Here is a 17307-nt window from a genome sequence, read left to right as displayed (position 1 = left end):
GAAGAAGAAGAGAGTGGTCAGAGGGTGAGTCTTTGAGAGAAGCTTTGCAGATGCACAGCCAGACTACCTCTCTGAGGAAGCTTTTCCCACATGGGTCACACAGATAGGGTGTCTGTCTCCTGTGTGGATCTTGTCAGGTACGGTTCAGTTCCCCCTTGGTGTGGAAACTCTTCGGTTTCAGGTTTCAGGTCTTTATGGACTCTGATGTAAACAATGAAACCTCCTTTCTGACTGAAGGCTTTTCCACACCGATAACATCTATGGGGCTTTTCACCACTTGAACTTTTCTATGAATAGCAAAGTTACTTTGATTCCTGAAGCTTCTCTGACAAATAACACCCTCACAGGGTTTTGTCCAGTGTGGAGTTTTCATGAATGGTCAGACTCCCTCGTTGACTGAAGTTTTTCCCACACTCCTTGCACTGATGGGGCTTCTCTCCTGTGTGTAATCACTGATGTTTAACAAGATTGCCTTTGGCCTTGAAGCTGTTTCCACAGTCGGTACACTCAAAGGGCCTTTGACCAATGTGGATTTTTTCACGCAAGGTTAGACTGCCTTTTTGCCTGGAGGATTTTCCACATTCCTGACACTCACGGATCCCGTGTCTCACTCCAGGTGAATCTTCTGTAGTGTCCTAACAGCTGGGGACTTTTGTTCCAGCTTCTCTCTTCTGAAAGAATTCTGGAAATCCCAGCTGAGGATCCTGTGGCCTCCGAGTGATCTTGTTTGTGATGGGCTTCAGTCATCACATGGAAATGTGCCGTATTCTGGGCATACTTCCATGACAGTCCAGCAGGGTCGCCGTGGAAATCCAAACATATCCACGCCTGTGGTAGGCCCTTAATCACCACCTCTTCATATGATCCGTCCACGGGCTCTTGTGAACACCACAGCCGTGTGCACCAGCAGACATAGGCTGATGCCGAGCCCACAGCAGCGCCGGCCTGTTTGTGGTGTTTTTTTAAATAAAGCTTCTGAATGAAGCCTGTGGTTTGCTTGGATTATTTACTGACCACAGCCTGCTAGACACCTCTTGGAAAACCAATTGTCATGACAGTAACTGAGACTCACCCCCAAAGAATTCAACAGATTATCCGATGAGATCGCATTATCTTTAATGACCTGTGTTCTGTTCACGTGATGCTGGGTAGCCAGCAGCTCCGATTGGTGTGGTATGGGAGGGTGGAGAAAACTGAGATCAGCTTATATAGGTGACTGTTTGTAGAGTCCATGAATACCAGTAAGACTACTGAACAGTCAAACATGCCAGATCTGGAACTAGGATTCCTGTTACTGTGGGCAAACTGGCTGCTAGCAGATCTCAGACTCTTACGCTGTCAGACACTGCTCTAAGCACTTTTATGTGGATTGTTTTACTTAATCCTCACAACAGTCCCAAAGTTATCCCTATTTTATTTATGAGGAAACTGAGCTTTAGAAATTAAGCAACTTGACTAATTAATAGAGCTGGCATTTGAATTTGTTCCACTTTAGAGCCCATGCTCTGTGTCAGCATATCTCTTCCTTTCCTTGCTTCTGAGACATCAAAGTCAACCTCAGCTCTGACTGATCTTTTTCCTTTATTCGGTTTATGTGGAAAAGTGGCCTTTTCTATGTAGGTGCCAATGGAGAAAGTCACCTTTCATTTATCCAGCAGATGTTTGTTGAGTGTCTGCTGAGCTGTGCTGGGCTTTGCAGGTCACAGTGCCAGACACAACAGGCCCCTGCTGTGGGGTTTCCTCTAACTCCATCTTGCCCCAGTGATACCTGTCATGACACGAGGGCACTTCTGTAATGTCCTGGCTATGTCTGACCTCTGTCACCCTTCACATGCCCTTCCTGCCCGGAGTCCCTTAAACCATCTGCCTTGGTTCCTTAAATCAGTTTCACAAAAAGTTTCCCTTTTAGAGAAAAAGAACATAGGCTTGACGTTTTAACATTTTTCCATCTTCAACAAAGGGTTAAAGCTGGAAAAAAGTGTATCATCCCAAATTCATAGAAAGCTGTATTCATAGAAAATTTAGAAACAAGTGCCGTTAGTATTAAAAAGTAAGACAAAAATAAACTTAGTATTGGTCTTAAGAAACTAGATAGGAGGGGCGCCTGAGTGGCTCAGTCGGTTAAGCGGCTGCCTTTGGCTTGGGTCATGATCCTGGGGTCATGGGATCGAGCCCAGGTTGGGCTCCCTGCTCAGCGGGGAGCCAGCTTCTCCCTCTCCCTCTGTCTCCCAGCTTGTGCTCTCTGTCAAATAAATATATAAAATCTTAAAAAAAAAAAAAAAAAAAAAGAGGCTAGGAAGGAAAAGTGCCCGGCTGGCTCAGTTGCTGGAGCATGTGACTCTTGATCTTGAGCTCATGAGTTCAGGCCCCACGCTAGGCCTCGAGCTTACTTAAAATAAAAAAAAATTTTAAAATTTAAAAAGAAACTAGGGGGGCGCCTGAGTAGCGCAGTCGTTAAAGCGTCTGCCTTCGGCTCAGGGCGTGATCCCGGCGTACTGGGATCGAGTCCCACATCAGGCTCCTCCACTATGAGCCTGCTTCTTCCTCTCCCACTCCCCCTGCTGTGTTCCCTCTCTCGCTGGCTGTCTCTCTGTCACTCTGTCACATAAATAAATAAAATCTTTAAAAATAAATAAATAAATAAATAAAAAGAAACTAGGAAGGAAAGAACAATAAACCAAAAGGAAGTAGAAAAAAGGAAATAGGATAAAATGTGAATTCAAGAAAATAGAGAACATCAAAAACAAAAGGGAAAAAACTAAAAGCTGGTTTAGGATCAATAAAATAAATTACCTTCCCAAGGTAATCTACAGTTAACACAGTCCCATTGGTCTTGTTTTAGAATTAGCCAAAATGATTTTTAAATGTGTTAAATAAATTAATTAAACCTACTTAAGTGTCAGTTGGGACTGATTGAATAAACTGGAATGCACCCATATAGAATGACAGCAGTTGCAAATACAAAGAAGGAAGTTCTCTGTTCTTTGCAAGGTGCGACACAGTGCATATAAAACACCGGTCTTTTATGTAAAAATAAAAGGGAGGAATAAGAACATACATTAACGTTTGCTTTCATCTGCATGTAGCGATGCTGGGAGAAGGATGCATTGCTAATCAGTGCCAGTGCTTCCCTGCATGTGGGAGTGGGGCCGGTGGGACAAGGGTTCAGTAAGGGAGATGCTTCCCTGGATGCTTATTTGTTTATTAATTTAATTAATTAATTTTAAGAGACTTATTTATTTGACAGAGAAGGAGCATGCGTGCGTGCACGGGGCTGGGGGGGGGGGGTGAGGTTGGGAGGGGTGGGGGCGGGAGAGGCCGAGGGAGAAGGAGTCTTTTAAGCAGACTCTGGGCTGAGTCTGAGCCAGCGATGGGGCTTGGTTTCCAGACCCTGAGATCAAGACCTGAGCCCAAACCAAGAGTCAGATGCTTAACCAGCTGCTCCACCCAGGCGCCCCTCGATGCATATTTGTATTTAAATTTTTGGAGCTATGAGAATGCATTGGCTATTCAAGAATTTTTTTTAAAGATTTCATTTATTTGAGAGAGAATGAGCGGCAGGGAGGGGCAGAGGGAGAGGGAGAACCAGACCCCGTTGGGCAGGGAGTCTGACACGGGGCTCGATCCCAGGGCTCCAGGATCATGATGTGAGCCGAAGGCAGACGCTTCACCGACTGAGCCACCCAGGAGCCCCTATTCAAGAATTAATTTAAGTTTATTATGTATAAAGAGGTGTTTTTTTGTTTTTGTTTTTTAAATCAGTAAGAAAAAGGTGAACATCCCAAATGAAAAGTGAGGGAAGTACTTATCGTGGTACATCTCTATGGTGGACTCCTAGCCTGCCTCCGAAGCGTGGCAGGGAAAGTGAACCCAAACAGCAGGGCTGTCTCGGGGTGTTGAGAATACAGGCAAAACATTTATGTTTTGCTTATAATGTTCTTAAGTTCCTGCAGTGACTCCTCTTGGTCACGGGGCAGGGAGGGCCAATGTCTAAAGAAACAATGAAGAAAAAGGAAGAAAACGAGCACTCTGAAGAGCAGTGCTGGAAACCCGCACTAGCAGCTAGGACACGGATCGTGAAGTGGCGGTAGTTGTAATGCCGTGGCCGTAGCACAAGTCCTGACCTGAACTTTCAAACCTGTAGAAAGACTCACAGCTTGTTGCTGTGTGCCCAGGAGAGACGGTGGCAAAATGAGTATTTGGAATAGAAAAGTAATGGCAAAGGAAGGAATAATTCGTAAATGCTGGTGGGTAATTTGGGAAATAATGTTTGCACAGTACATCAAACAGTGGCTGGGACAAAGAGTTGCACTTAAACAAGACTCAGAGCTTTGAAGAGTTTATGGGAAATAAAATGTGAAGAATAGTGATCTTAACAGTCATGAGGAAACAGCCTCACAATGGAAAATATCAATAGAGTCAAATTATTTTAAAGAATTTACATTTTCATGCAACGTACACTTAGGCCAAAAGCAAACTTGTGTGGATGCTCGAATATCCGTCCTTACTATGTGTGGTCGCTTTCCGTGGATGAAGATGTAAAGGAGGAAAAACAGAGCAGCTTGTACAGAGTAGGGAGTATGGATGGATTTTTGTTTTCCTTCAACGGATGTGCGGGTTTCATTTTTGTAGCAAGTACTTATTTTGAAGCAGGAGAATCCCTCTGGAGTAATAAAGTATTTTCTAAGGAAGGGACTAATTAATTGGGTGGACACACCAATGCCTCCCTAGTGCACAGGCTTTTCATTACTGGGACATAGCAGATCACTCTGGTAACGTGTCACCCTGGTAAACTTCACCAGTCTTTGGAGAAAACTCTTTAAAAGCTGAAGAGAAGGTAAAGCGAATAAGCTGTTGCAGGAACTGTGGAGTCCTGTACTTAACTATCTGTTGCAGCTGCAAAGGGTCAAGCCATGGAATTGTGTCCCTCTCTTTATTTTTACATTCTCTTTTTCCAGGTCGGTGGCACCAAGGCTGGTGTAGTCCGGTTTCTTGGGGAGACAGACTTTGCCAAGGGGGAATGGTGTGGCGTGGAGTTGGACGAGCCTCTTGGGAAGAACGACGGGGCAGTTGCTGGAACCAGGTTTGTCTGGCGTTGGAATCTTGTCTCCTTCCCGCACTGAAGGTGCTCAAGCAGATTTCACCAAGAGCTGCATTTAAAAAGATTTATTTATTTATTTGAGAGAGAGAGAGAGAGGCAGAGGGACAGAAAGTCTTAAGCAGACTCCTCGCTGAGCGCAGAGCCTGAGGTGGGGCTCGATCCCATGACCTGGAGATCAGGACCTGAGCAGAAACCAGGAGTCAGCACTTAACCGACTGAGCCACCCAGGTGCCCCAAGAGCTGCATTTCTATTTCTTTCTTTCTTTCTTTCTTTTTTTTTTTTAAAGATTTTATTTATTTATTTGACAGAGATAGAGACAGCCAGCGAGAGAGGGAACACAAGCAGGGGGGAGTGGGAGAGGAAGAAGCAGGCCCCCCAGCGGAGGAGCCTGATGTGGGGCTCGATCCCATAACGCTGGGATCACGCCCTGAGCCGAAGGCAGACGCTTAACCGCTGTGCCACCCAGGCGCCCCTCTATTTATTTCTATTTCTTAAGACTCATCTACTGATTTTTTTCCCCATTCGAATTGGAGCTGTTCTTTTGTCTCTCTCTTTGAGTGATACATGTAATGCATTTGAGTAGATTCTGAACAAGCATTCAATTTATTTTTAAGACTTTTTTTTAGAGCAATTTTAGTTTCATAGCAAAATTGAGTGGAAGATCCAGAGAGTTCCCGTATGCCCCCTGCCCCCACTTTCCCCCTTTATCAGCATCCTGCACCTGGTGGTGCATTTGTTGCAACTGATGAACCCACACTGACACATCACTGTCTGAACCTCTCTGCTCTAGGTTTGTCAGATAGTAGAGATATTTATTCCCTTTGCACCTTAGGAGCACTTCAGTAGTAGATGGGCAATTCTGTCTCTGTGTATCCTCTTGTTATTCACTAGTGTGTTTCTAAAACATTATTGAGGTTATCAGCCTACACACATGTGAATGCTGCATGCTGGTGGCCCGCCCTGGCTTACTGGTAGAATTCACAGCAAACCAGTCATGAGTGATAACCAAAAAACGATGCTTTTGTTTAGAGTTGTTATTTCTCGTAATTGAGTTTTTGGTCACTGCTTTTATTGTTATTTTCAAAGGTATTTTCAGTGCCAACCCAAATATGGCTTGTTTGCTCCTGTCCACAAAGTGACCAAGATTGGCTTCCCTTCCACTACGCCAGCCAAAGCCAAGGCCGCCGCCGTGAGGCGAGTGATGGCAACCACGCCGGCCAGCCTGAAGCGCAGCCCTTCCGCCTCGTCTCTCAGCTCCATGAGCTCAGTGGCCTCCTCCGTGAGCAGCAAGCCCAGCCGGACCGGATTAGTAAGGCTCCCTGTTCTCTCTGCATGCCTCGACCATCCAGGCATGATAAATGCCTTCTGCTGTTGATCCTGCTTTGCTTTCGGGGCTATTCACTTGCCTTGTACGTGTTCGCTGTAGCTTGTGGAGGCCCATTCTAGGTTTCATAAAACAAAGCTTTAGCCAGAAGACAAATTTAGAAATAGAGTTTTGAACATCACTTTCAAATTCTTAAGGCCCTAAGATGTACCAGTTTTTGCTGAGTCTGTAGTAACTACTGTTGAGTCTAACGTGTGAGATGGTTTTTCTTTGAAATTATTTTGGGCACAAGAATGACAGGAAAGTTGGAGGGATCCTTTTCCTCAACGGCCTCGGTCTCTCAGACTTCAAACAATTCGAGGAACTAATGTATTTTGAGAAAAGGCACGTTCTTAGAACTTTAGTAGTATGTTAATAGACTCTAACCCACTGAAAGCAGTTAATATGTGGAGTGTTCCTGACCTGGGCCAGAGGACACGGAGGGGAACTAGTGGAACGTGAAAGGTTGCTAGGAAAAGTCTTGTCTTGTCTCCTCTCTCCATCTCCTCCTCTCCCTTCCGCTTCCTCTCTCCCCTTTTTTCCCATTTAGATCAGTAAAAATAGAATCATCAAAATCAAAATAGGCAGTGGCGGCTCATTCTGTTTGTTAATATGGTGTTTTCATAGGGTCAAAACAATGACTTCTTGGCTCATCTCCTGCCAGTACATTTATTTACTTGACGCGAGGCAAATACTGTTTAGCTTTGTAAGACTGTACTGCACTGGGTCTCTGTGTTACGACGGTAAACCACAGACAGGAGGGGGAATGTTAAGTGGTGTGATCCTGAGTAAGGCTGCTGGCCCTTGGTCTCGTTTTGGCTTCTCTTCCGTGGTCCTTGGGTCCTCTGGGAAGGGAAAGGGGGAGGAACCTTTCCTTCAGTGCAGGTTGAAGGAGGAGTGCTTCTCTGCCTGCCAGCTGGACTTTCTCTTAAGTTCTGGTAAAATAAATACCTGCTTGGACTTTTTCATTTTGCATATGAAAAGAAAGTCTACATATTCAACAGAAAAGTGACAAATGGACTTTGACAAGAAAAGCTTGATGAGAACAATGACATAGAAGTGAAGCCACTCCTCTTTGGACAAAGCCTCGTTCAGCAAACTCATCGACATCTAGTCTACTTTGTTATCCAGGAGCAAGTCCATGGAGGTGTTTTCTCTGGATTAGGAATTCTTTCTTGAGTAACTTTTATTATGTTGTAATTATAAGTGTCCATCTCTTTGGAAGATAACCAAGCTCTCCCCGGCTTCCCCCAGTCTCTCGTCTTTTCAGACCAGTTCTGATTCATCGTAGCTTACCTCACTCAGTGAAGAAGAGCGATAGAAGAGAAAGGAGTCTTCTTACCTTGTAAACACCTTGTTTTCATAGATCTTTATAGAGGGTGGCTATAGTTTCTAAACCACAAATCACCATGAAAGAATATGCCAAACATACAGAAAATGTGACTTCCTAGAAATATATCTCCACAGCATAATCCCATGTATGTATATGAATAGCAGTTCTTTAATGCAAACTGGTCTTCTGGAAGTATTGACACAGAGGTGCCCAGACTCTCTGCTTGCCTCGCACCTGCATGCCTATTATTTTATCATAGGGCCCCTAGGCCAAAGAAATAGCTAACAGTTCTATTTATTAAGCAACTACGTCCAAACAACTTTATATTTATGTTCTAGCAATTTAGTAGCTGTTTGAAAAGGATGATACACATTAACTGAGAGGAAAAAACATTTTTTATTCTCTCTTAAATAACCACACATATTAGGTTGTATGTGCGTGTTGGGCACTGCACATCCTTGTCAAACCTTGGAATCTTCTTGAACACTGCCACTCGCATTTCCTGTGACACATTGATTTTTTTGCACAGTACTGGCTTTTTGTCATGGCAGCAGCTGAAACCTAGCTTTGGGAAGACACGACATTATTCAGAGGAATGGAGTACAGCTGCCTCAGACTCGGCTGCCTCAAGCTGGTGGTCTGTATGGTGTCCAACAGGTGTTGCAGTGTTTTCCTTGAAATTTGAAAATATTCCGCAGTGCCCCGTGACTTTGCTGCAGGGCCCTGGGGCATCTCTGTGCAGAGACCTCAGATTTAGTGCATTCATGAAGAAATGTTAGTACGAGAAAGTATAATTTTAACCATGTAATGAAATTGGAAAGTTAAGGTCAGATGGTTAAAACAACACCCCTTCCCCCTTATGCTTAAGTAATTTAAGAAATTTCATTAAATAGAAACAGCAAAGGACAATTTGGGTTTGATTGGATTCCTCTACTCTTATAGTTGTCAAATTGCCTATTTAAAAAAAAAAAAAATTTCAGAGCGGGGGAAGGGGAGAGGAAGGGCAGAGGGGGAGAGAGAATCTCAGACTCCCTGCTGAGTCTGATATGGGGTTCGATCCCATGATCTTGAGATCATGACTTGAGCTGAAACCAGGAGTTGGATGCTCAACCGACTGAGCCACCCAGGCGCCCCTCAGATTGCCTAACTATTACCTGATGACAGATCCTCACTCTCTCTGCCTCCTAGCCGAGGGCTCCGACTGATGAAGGGCATTCAAGGGGCAGAGGAGGCTTTGATTGGGAGATGAAGTCAGGGCCCACTCATCCAGATCCAGTGATCTGTTCTCCATGTTGACGGCCTTGGACAAATGTATGCCAAGGGATGAGGCCTTTGCTGAATTCCCTCCCAACCCCTGCAGCCTCGTTTGGAAGAATGCTGTTCAGCTTTGCCCACGTTATCCATTACCATGATAGGAGGTTATTGTCTCTGTGTTTTCATCTGATGATTAGCCTCAAGATGGAGGAATCTTTATGGGAAGCAGCACAGAGCAGCAGGGGACACCCCCCCACACAGCTTTCTTTCTCCATCCCTTCCCCCACCGCCTTTCTGCCCCATCTCTTACTCACCACCCCCCCATAACACTTCTGAAGGCAGATAAGAGTTTCCTTCTTAATCTCATCCTCATAAATCTCTCTGGTGATTGACATTCGGGTCCTCAAGTTCTGGATTCCTGGGTGAGATCTCCAGTGCCTTTCAATTTTTTTAAGTTTTTATTTAAATTCCAGTTAGTTAACATACAGTGTTATGTTAGCGTCAGGTGTACGATACAGAGATTCAACACTTCCATACACCACCCAGTGCTCATCCTGACAAGGGCGCTCCTTAGTCCCCATGACTTGTTTCCCCATCCCCCCTCCCCCTCTGGCGACCATCAGTGTGCTCTCGAGAGTTAAGAGTGTGTTTCTTGGTTTGTCTTTCTCTCTCTTTCCTCCCTTTGCTCGTTTGTTTTGTTTCTTAAATTACACATATAAGTGAAATCATATGGTATTTGTCTTTGACTTATTTCCCTTAGCATGATATACTCTAGTTCCATCCGCATCGTTGCAAATGGCAAGATTTCATTCTTTTTTTATCTGTGCCTTTCACTTTGAAAGAAAGATGAAGAAAATCCTGACAAATCCAACTGTTTAATCGAGACAAGGAAGGTTTGTGACTCCAAGGGTGACCTCTTGGTTACTTAATGGTAATTAGAAGCTTAAAAAGTTGAAAAAAATCTCAACCTCAAGTCTGAGGAGCGAAAGACTGACCAAAATGTCATAAGAAGATACCTATTAATGAAGCTTGGATGGAAATGAAGTTTAGAAAAACTTGTTAAATGAGTTCTGTGGAATTTTCCTAGATTCCAACAAGGCCCTGTCAGCTGAGCTCAGGGTACCTTTGATTTGAGCCACTTATTCTCCTTCTAAACATCTTTCTGATTGTTCCATGACTTCTTACATTGATGTGTTGTTTGTGATATTCACAGTCAGGAGGCACATGCTGTCTTGTTTCCTTGATGAAAAGCTTTTCCTAATAATTGAGAAGCTTGGGAGCTGGGACAGCACCTTTGCTTTGCTGAGGAGACGCCTGCCTGCATGCCTCGCGCCGTCCTTCCATCCCCGAAAGCATCATCGCCCTTCACTTCTTTAACTTTCCTTTGCAGTTGACTGAAACCTCCTCCCGTTACGCCAGGAAGATCTCCGGCACCACTGCCCTCCAGGAGGCCCTGAAGGAGAAGCAGCAGCACATTGAGCAGCTGCTGGCTGAACGGGATCTAGAGAGGGCGGAGGTGGCCAAGGCCACGAGCCACGTGGGGGAAATAGAGCAGGAGCTAGCTCTGGCCCGGGACGGACATGACCAGGTGAAGTCTCGTGCTGACCTTGTTTCAGAGATGGTGATGGGTTCTAAGCTGATCCTGTGGAGATGGTGGTGCTTTCTAAGTTGAGGGAGAAGGCTGAGCAGCGCCCCCGGTGCTTGGAGCTGGGGAGCTAGTCTTGGGAGCACTGGAAATGAGCAGAAATGTCTTTGCTGGGCTTGTTTGAAGCTGTGACCTGGGGTACCACTTTGTATCGTTACAAAGATGAGGTTTTGTTCTTCTTGAGTCGACCTTAGTCTTTCGGTCTTTACATCCGGGTCTTCTGGCCTGTGTCAGGGGAGCTTGTTTACTAGGACCTTACCAACGATGGCAACTCCTGTTTTGTAGGTTATCCTTTGTATGCATTTCAGCTTCAAAAAAGATGAGCGTTGTTTTAACATTGCCCTCTGTTGTTTTAATGGTGTGGTTTTTCATCATTTAGTTTCCAGGAATGCGGCCGAGAAATAACCTCTTAAAGATTGTAGAAAGCATTTCAGTGTGAAAAGGTTTTAGGGTCATGGCAACCCACAATGGTACCACTTAGCTGTAGCTCTTTGGAGGCATCCCTGGGCCTGTGTCTGGGTCAGAGAGAGGCCACTCACTGACACCCTTGCCTTTCCCAGCATGTCCTGGAATTGGAGGCCAAGATGGACCAGCTGCGAACAATGGTGGAGGCTGCTGACAGGGAGAAGGTGGAGCTTCTCAACCAGCTTGAAGAGGAGAAAAGGTGACCTCAAACTGTTCCTTGGTGCAAGTGTGGCCTTTTCCTTTTAAATGACCTTAGGAAAATGTTCTCATTATGGTGCCAGCCCTTAGACTGTGTATTCAGTGGAAATGAAACTCTTTGTACTGCATGAGGAGGGTTTGCTTGGATTTGACTTCTTTTGAGAAGTTTGGAATCATCTAGACATACCCTGCTTCATTTAACAGCTGTTTATTGAGTCCTTGCTATGTGCCAAACATCCTTTCGAGGATGACCTCAGTGTCGTGAGATTAATTCAAACCCGGCTTCTACCTAGAACCATTTTTGGTGAGAGGATATTGTGGGTCCAAGTTACCTAGTATTTGTGAAACACCTTCTGTGTATCTAGTAAACACTGGTGAGTGATACAAGGTCCCTGTCCTTGGGAAACTCAGTACCTTATTAGGAAAACAAAGCTTCTGTGGGAAGCAGGTAGGGCATTATCCAGGTCAGGATGGAATCGAGTGCTAAAGTGTGAGACAGAAAGCAAGTTTGGTTCCTACAGGTTTCTTGAGGCTGTGAACCAACACGATCTCGGAAAAAGGTGTCTGCATGGAAACCATTGGAACATTTCTGGGTAGTGGGACATTTGTTCTCTCTTGCATTTGATGTCATCTTCTGTCCTTTCTGGTGGCAGCAACTTAATTCAGTAACTGTCTGATCTGTGGGTTCAGGACGGTCAGAGGCGCGTGTTAAGGGGTATAGCAGAGATATCATACAATCTCTTACCAAGGAAATTGTCTTCTCACTAGAAAGAGAAACATGATACCTAGGAAGTTCTCTTCACATCTTAAGAATGGGTACAAATAAATGAGAGATAGTTAACAGGGCTTTTCTAGGCCCTTCTGAATGCCAAGGCACCAGTACCATTTGCTTCGGCTCTTGAGCCAGCTCTTGGTCTGCTGACTACTGGGCAGGAGAAATGTCCTCCCAGCCCTCCAGTGAGCGTGAGGGGTATAAATTATTTGCGATTATATTTCTGATTTCACAGAGTAGAATTTTTCTTAATTTTGCCAGAAATGCTGGTGAGTTTGTCAGTTTTGATTTTTGTAGACAGGTCATGAACTTTGTCCTCTTTTCTTCCTTACACTCAAATTTGTGAAGATTCATAACGTGGATGTTATCTGAATTTTGTAAATCTTCAGGATATCATAGCTCATTGACTTGGTGACAGCACTGATTGAAACCCACACCCAAATCAGAGATTTTAAAATGTGAAAAAAAAATGACTCAAGTTGTTCATAACCTAATTCTCCCAGGCTTAGGGCAGGTACTAGTATTTTTCTGGGGCTTTCTGCATGGGTAGCCTGCTAGCCTCATCCTAACATATCCGACGTGGGGTGGTATAAAGAGAGATTGGTTTTCTGTCCCACATTCCCCTGTGTTCTGAAATTGGAAAGTAGAAATTACAGACTTGAGGTCTCAGAACTTGTTTCTGTGGTAATCAGACCTTTTCCCTTTAGGCTGGTCCTGTCTGTTGGTTGTGACCAAGGGAAACCGGGTGGTTTTTCTCAACTCTTACCTCATGCCTCCTGGAATCAGTACCTGGCTAAAACACTGAGATTTCCGAAATAGAATAGAGCTCTTAGGTTTCTAAGCCAGATGCCTAAAAATGCATTTCTTTGTTTTCTTCCACCATCGTCTGTTACATTCACCAGGGTATTGATTATAGATCCTTTTTTTTTGTAAGGCACATGTATTCCTTGGTTACTTACGTGCTCTGTTTTGATTTCGTTTCACAGGAAGGTGGAAGACCTGCAGTTCCGGGTTGAGGAAGAATCCATCACGAAAGGCGATCTTGAGGTAAAACCCCTCCTGCTCTCTACAGCTTTTATGGGTGTTAGCATTCACAAATACGGACGAGATCATTGTGCCAGCACAGGCCGCAGAGGGAATGGAAGGAGCCCCAGCCTCAGGCCAGGCTGGGCTGTGGGCGTGGCTACGGCTCAGGTGCTAGAGAGGGTCCTTGGGCCTGGGACTGTGCTGTCCCGACTCCAGTGACCCAGTCACATTTTTACTACTCTTTTCTTGCACCTCAAAATTCAAAACCTTGAATTGGAATTGATTAATCAGGTCATAAATCTGGCAGTGTGTCCAGGTGAGACTCTAGATTTTCCTCTGATGATCAGAAATGGCGTCATAAAGAGCATTTTTAACTTCATCATAATAGTCCCCAAAAAAGTTTTGTGCTTTTCTCAGCTTTGCTTTTCAATTGAGCAGGATCAATTTTTTATAACCTTGTAAAAGGAATAAATACATGTTCTAGTAATTAATTTTTTTAAAGTAATTACCTGAAGAAAAAACAAGCAATTTCTATTTCAGCTTCTTTTACTTCTGTGGCGTATTTTACGTTCACAGAGATTTCCTTTAGCATCAAGTTTCTCATCTTCAAACAATTATTCATATTAGTTTTTTAATTAGATGCCAGGTTTACATGATTTTGATGCTTTTTAAACCACTGCTAGATATATGACATGACAAATATGAATTATGAAATTATTCAAATTTGGGGGAGTTCTGGTACTTTACTCTGTAACATTTTTATAAAACTTACATTTGCCTGTGCAGTTCCCAGAATACACATTTTGCTGCCATTACAAGTTCAGAGCTATTGGCGGTCCAAACCATGCTTCCATTTCAGGGGCCCTTCCAAATAGGAATTCTAGTTCTTTTGGAAATTGTCTTCCTAGTCAGCAGAGAGAAAGGAAGACATTCTCTGAGTTCTAGTTTTATAAGGCCCAGAATTTAGTGGATTACTCATAATTCAATAGTTACCGTCTTTGCTCATTTCATATACGGTCACATCCCTTTAGTTGACTTTCATGTTGTTCTCATCCATTTAAAAACACCCCAAAGTCTCATTAGAAGTTTCATATCCTCATCCGATTCATGTGAGACACAGCTGAGGGTGTGCTGGGAGGGGCAAGTGAAATCTTCCCATCAGCACAAGGCCGGCATTAGGCTGTCTGGTAAACTCACTTGAAATTTCATCAGAGTTGTTTTGAAACCCTAACACATAATCGAAACTTTAGTGGAATCTCTCCTTTTGTTGTTGTTTAATTTTTTTATTTTTTTACTGATAGCAAAAGAGCCAGATTTCTGAAGATCCTGAGAATGTAAGAGGGCACTTAACTGTGTGGAGATTTCCCTTGTTAACACAGATTGATGACAGATTAAAATGCTTATTGATATACTCAAATACTAACTGCATCATCTGACCTGAGACATTGACCTTAATATTTCTGTGCATGTGGCTTTCAGAGCAGTTACATTTGTGTTCTGAAGAAATTGTATGTAATGACTAAGCTGTGTAAATCCATTTATGAAGGCATAAACAAAGTTTGCTTTATAAAGAATTTTGCCAGAAAGAAAAAAAAAGGATTTGTCTGGGAGCCTGGCCTTCTTAACTCATAATGTCTTCTCGTTTTAATAGAGTCATTCTAAAAGAGAGGATAGCTAACTGAAATATAAAACACATAAGATGAAGGAAGTAGAGAAATTCTGCAGGAAAGTTTCCCAGGTGGTCTAATTTTATTCCCAAGAGAGAAGGGCATTCGGAGGGTCAGACTGATTGCCTTTTTGTGCGCTCCCCCTGGTGGCCAGTGCCCGTCAGTGCAGGTGACCGGAAATTCAAGCGTCCGCGTGTTTGGCTGCAGGATTTTCCTGAGTTGGTGAAACTAGAGACGAGCATTCTTCAGTGAAGACACCATGTGCTTTAAATTTATTATTATCGAAGTGAGATTTTTCTAGTAGCCGTGCTACCAGCCAAGTAGGTGTTTCTTTTCCCTCCTCCTTCTCATGAAGATCAAACAGCCAACTTTGGACCATAGCCTCCAAAGCGTGGCTTCCCCGGCACCCTGCTGGCTGTGATGCCAGTCCAAAGAACCTCACAACCTTTGACTTTGCTTTACCACCATAAGAGAGTAGAATTAAAACAAAGATTTTCCTTCCTCCCACCTCCTGGCAGCCAAAATAGACAGCTTAAGGCCGAACTTTTAAAAAGCCTCCGTTCTGAAGGGTTCCTTTCTGTGAGGCTACTTCAGTGATCTGGGTCTCTTCTCTCCTCCCGAAACGGGCTCCCGCTGCACCCGGTGTCAGTCTGCATGGGATCTCCCTTCTGCCTTTCTTGTGCGCTTCCCGCAGAGCCTTTGCTTTCCCTCTCAGTCCCTGTCCCAGGACTTCCCTCTTGGGATGCTCTGTCTGTGAGAAAGGGATACTTTTACAAGGAGGGTTGTCCTGTCCAGTGTAACGTTTTTCCCACACACTGAGGCATGGAAGTGGATTGAGAGCTCCCGTGCTGCTGATCGCTCAGACAGCTGGAGAGTCCCAGATGGTTTGTGTGCATACCCGCCAACAGGGAGGTATTGCAGTGATCTGGAAGGTCTCAGAGTGGGAAGAAGATCACATTCAGTGGATGTTTGCTTTTTATCTGGAAGTAGCAACATTTCACCAGAGGACACTGAACTCAGCGTCAGGAGGTGAAGAAAGCTGCTGTTGCCTTCTGCTTTTTACTGTTAGTTTTGGATTTCAGTTCTTGAGGCTGTGATCCCAATCACGTAGATCTGGATTAGATTCTTTTCTTGTAAAAGCAGGTAAATTGAACAATTTACCTGTCTAAGGCACATATGGACCAAGGGGACTGTCCAGACAGTTAGGTTTTGAATTTTATTTCACTATTTCTGTTGAGTGTATAGAGCTGAAGCAGATGAAGAAATTAAAAAAAAAAATTTTTTTTTGGTTCACCTTTTAAATATTCCACGATGGTTTATACCTGGTTTACAAGCACACTGACCTCTTTTATGTGTTGAAATCCCTCGAGGACCATCGGAGTCAGTAAAAAATGTTTATAACATAACATGATCCACCATCTACTTAAGCTCTGTGCTATCTGCTGTTACTTTATTTAGAGAGTGTTGTCATTTTTGCGTTGCCCGTAATTGTCCAGACATGGATCTGTCCTTAGAATCACAAAATATTTAAATTAATGTAAGTGACTAGAAGCTGCTCGGAGCAGCTTTGTCGCTAGGTTTTGTCACTTGATTCTGCTGATAACCTCTTGGGTGGGGGAGGTGAGTCGGAAAGAGGTATGTTCAAACTGATAACTAGATTATTTCCCGTTGATTAAGACTCTGCTGTTACAAAGAGATTGCCTGCTGGGTTCTCCATTAGGAAAACTTACATCTAAATTAAGTGATGATGGGGAGTCTCTGAAGTTTTGAGGCAGTTAGGATCTTACCATTACCAGCTCTTTTTGCATGGAGCTAAAACTCATGCCTTGGTGCTGAGTCACCCATTTCTCGCTCTTGTGCTGATAATGACTTCGTCCTGGGATGGAGAAGGTGAGACCTTCACCAGCTCTCAACTTCTCTCCTGATCTGAATATCAGAGATGGAGGCTGTCAAACATAATTATTACTGAATTTTCCCCTTATAAATATGATCCCCTCTTTTTTTGCCTTGGTGACACATAGTTTTTGGAAAACCCACTGTTGGAAGGAAACTAGGGAACTGAGAAATGTTGCTAAGAATGCCAGACCTTTTTTGCTCATCTCAGCAAAGGCCACTGGTGTGATTTTCTCATCTCTAGTTTCTGGATTCCCTTCATTAGGCTTAACGCTTCACGCTTGTTCACATCAAATTGTACGCCATAGCGCTGGGAGCTGCCCTCAGGACTTACGGAACACTTGTAAGATTTATGAGCTTGTGTTTGCCATATTTAGGGTATAGCAGTGGTCATTTTGAGGGTTGATTTACTTGTTAAAGTCACCAAGTCAGTTACATACACATTAATGTCAAATAGCTGTTGTGGGGAGGGGGACAATGATAGTTTAGAGAATATTAACGAATCTAATTTGTGCTGATCAACCTCACTTATCAATATAACTTATATTTGGCTGCACGCATCTGACACTGCTCATCCTGCCTCATGTGT

At 43.8% G+C, this 17307-nt stretch overlaps 1 protein-coding gene across 6 annotated transcripts in view; it reads left to right on the top strand.

Moving 5' to 3' along the window:
* CLIP1 (CAP-Gly domain containing linker protein 1) overlaps positions 1-17307 on the top strand; it is a 117063-nt gene that overhangs the window by 47267 nt on the left and 52489 nt on the right. For 4 of the 6 annotated variants that reach the window (XM_045777798.2, XM_087857402.1, XM_087857403.1 and 1 more), the window contains exons 4-9: positions 4959-5083; positions 6189-6411; positions 10443-10640; positions 11258-11361; positions 13119-13179; positions 14460-14492. In XM_045777798.2, coding sequence (XP_045633754.2) covers positions 4959-5083; positions 6189-6411; positions 10443-10640; positions 11258-11361; positions 13119-13179; positions 14460-14492 — 744 coding nt within the window. The remainder of the gene's footprint in view (positions 1-4958; positions 5084-6188; positions 6412-10442; positions 10641-11257; positions 11362-13118; positions 13180-14459; positions 14493-17307) is intronic. The other 2 variants (XM_045777814.2, XM_045777804.2) reach the window with 1 other exon arrangement.

This window comes from Ursus americanus, chromosome 30, assembly GCF_024610735.1.
Source record: "Ursus americanus isolate L20-20 chromosome 30, mUrsAme1.1.p, whole genome shotgun sequence".
Classification (NCBI taxonomy): Eukaryota; Metazoa; Chordata; class Mammalia; order Carnivora; family Ursidae; genus Ursus; species Ursus americanus.
This window is presented reverse-complemented; position numbering and strand designations above follow the sequence as displayed.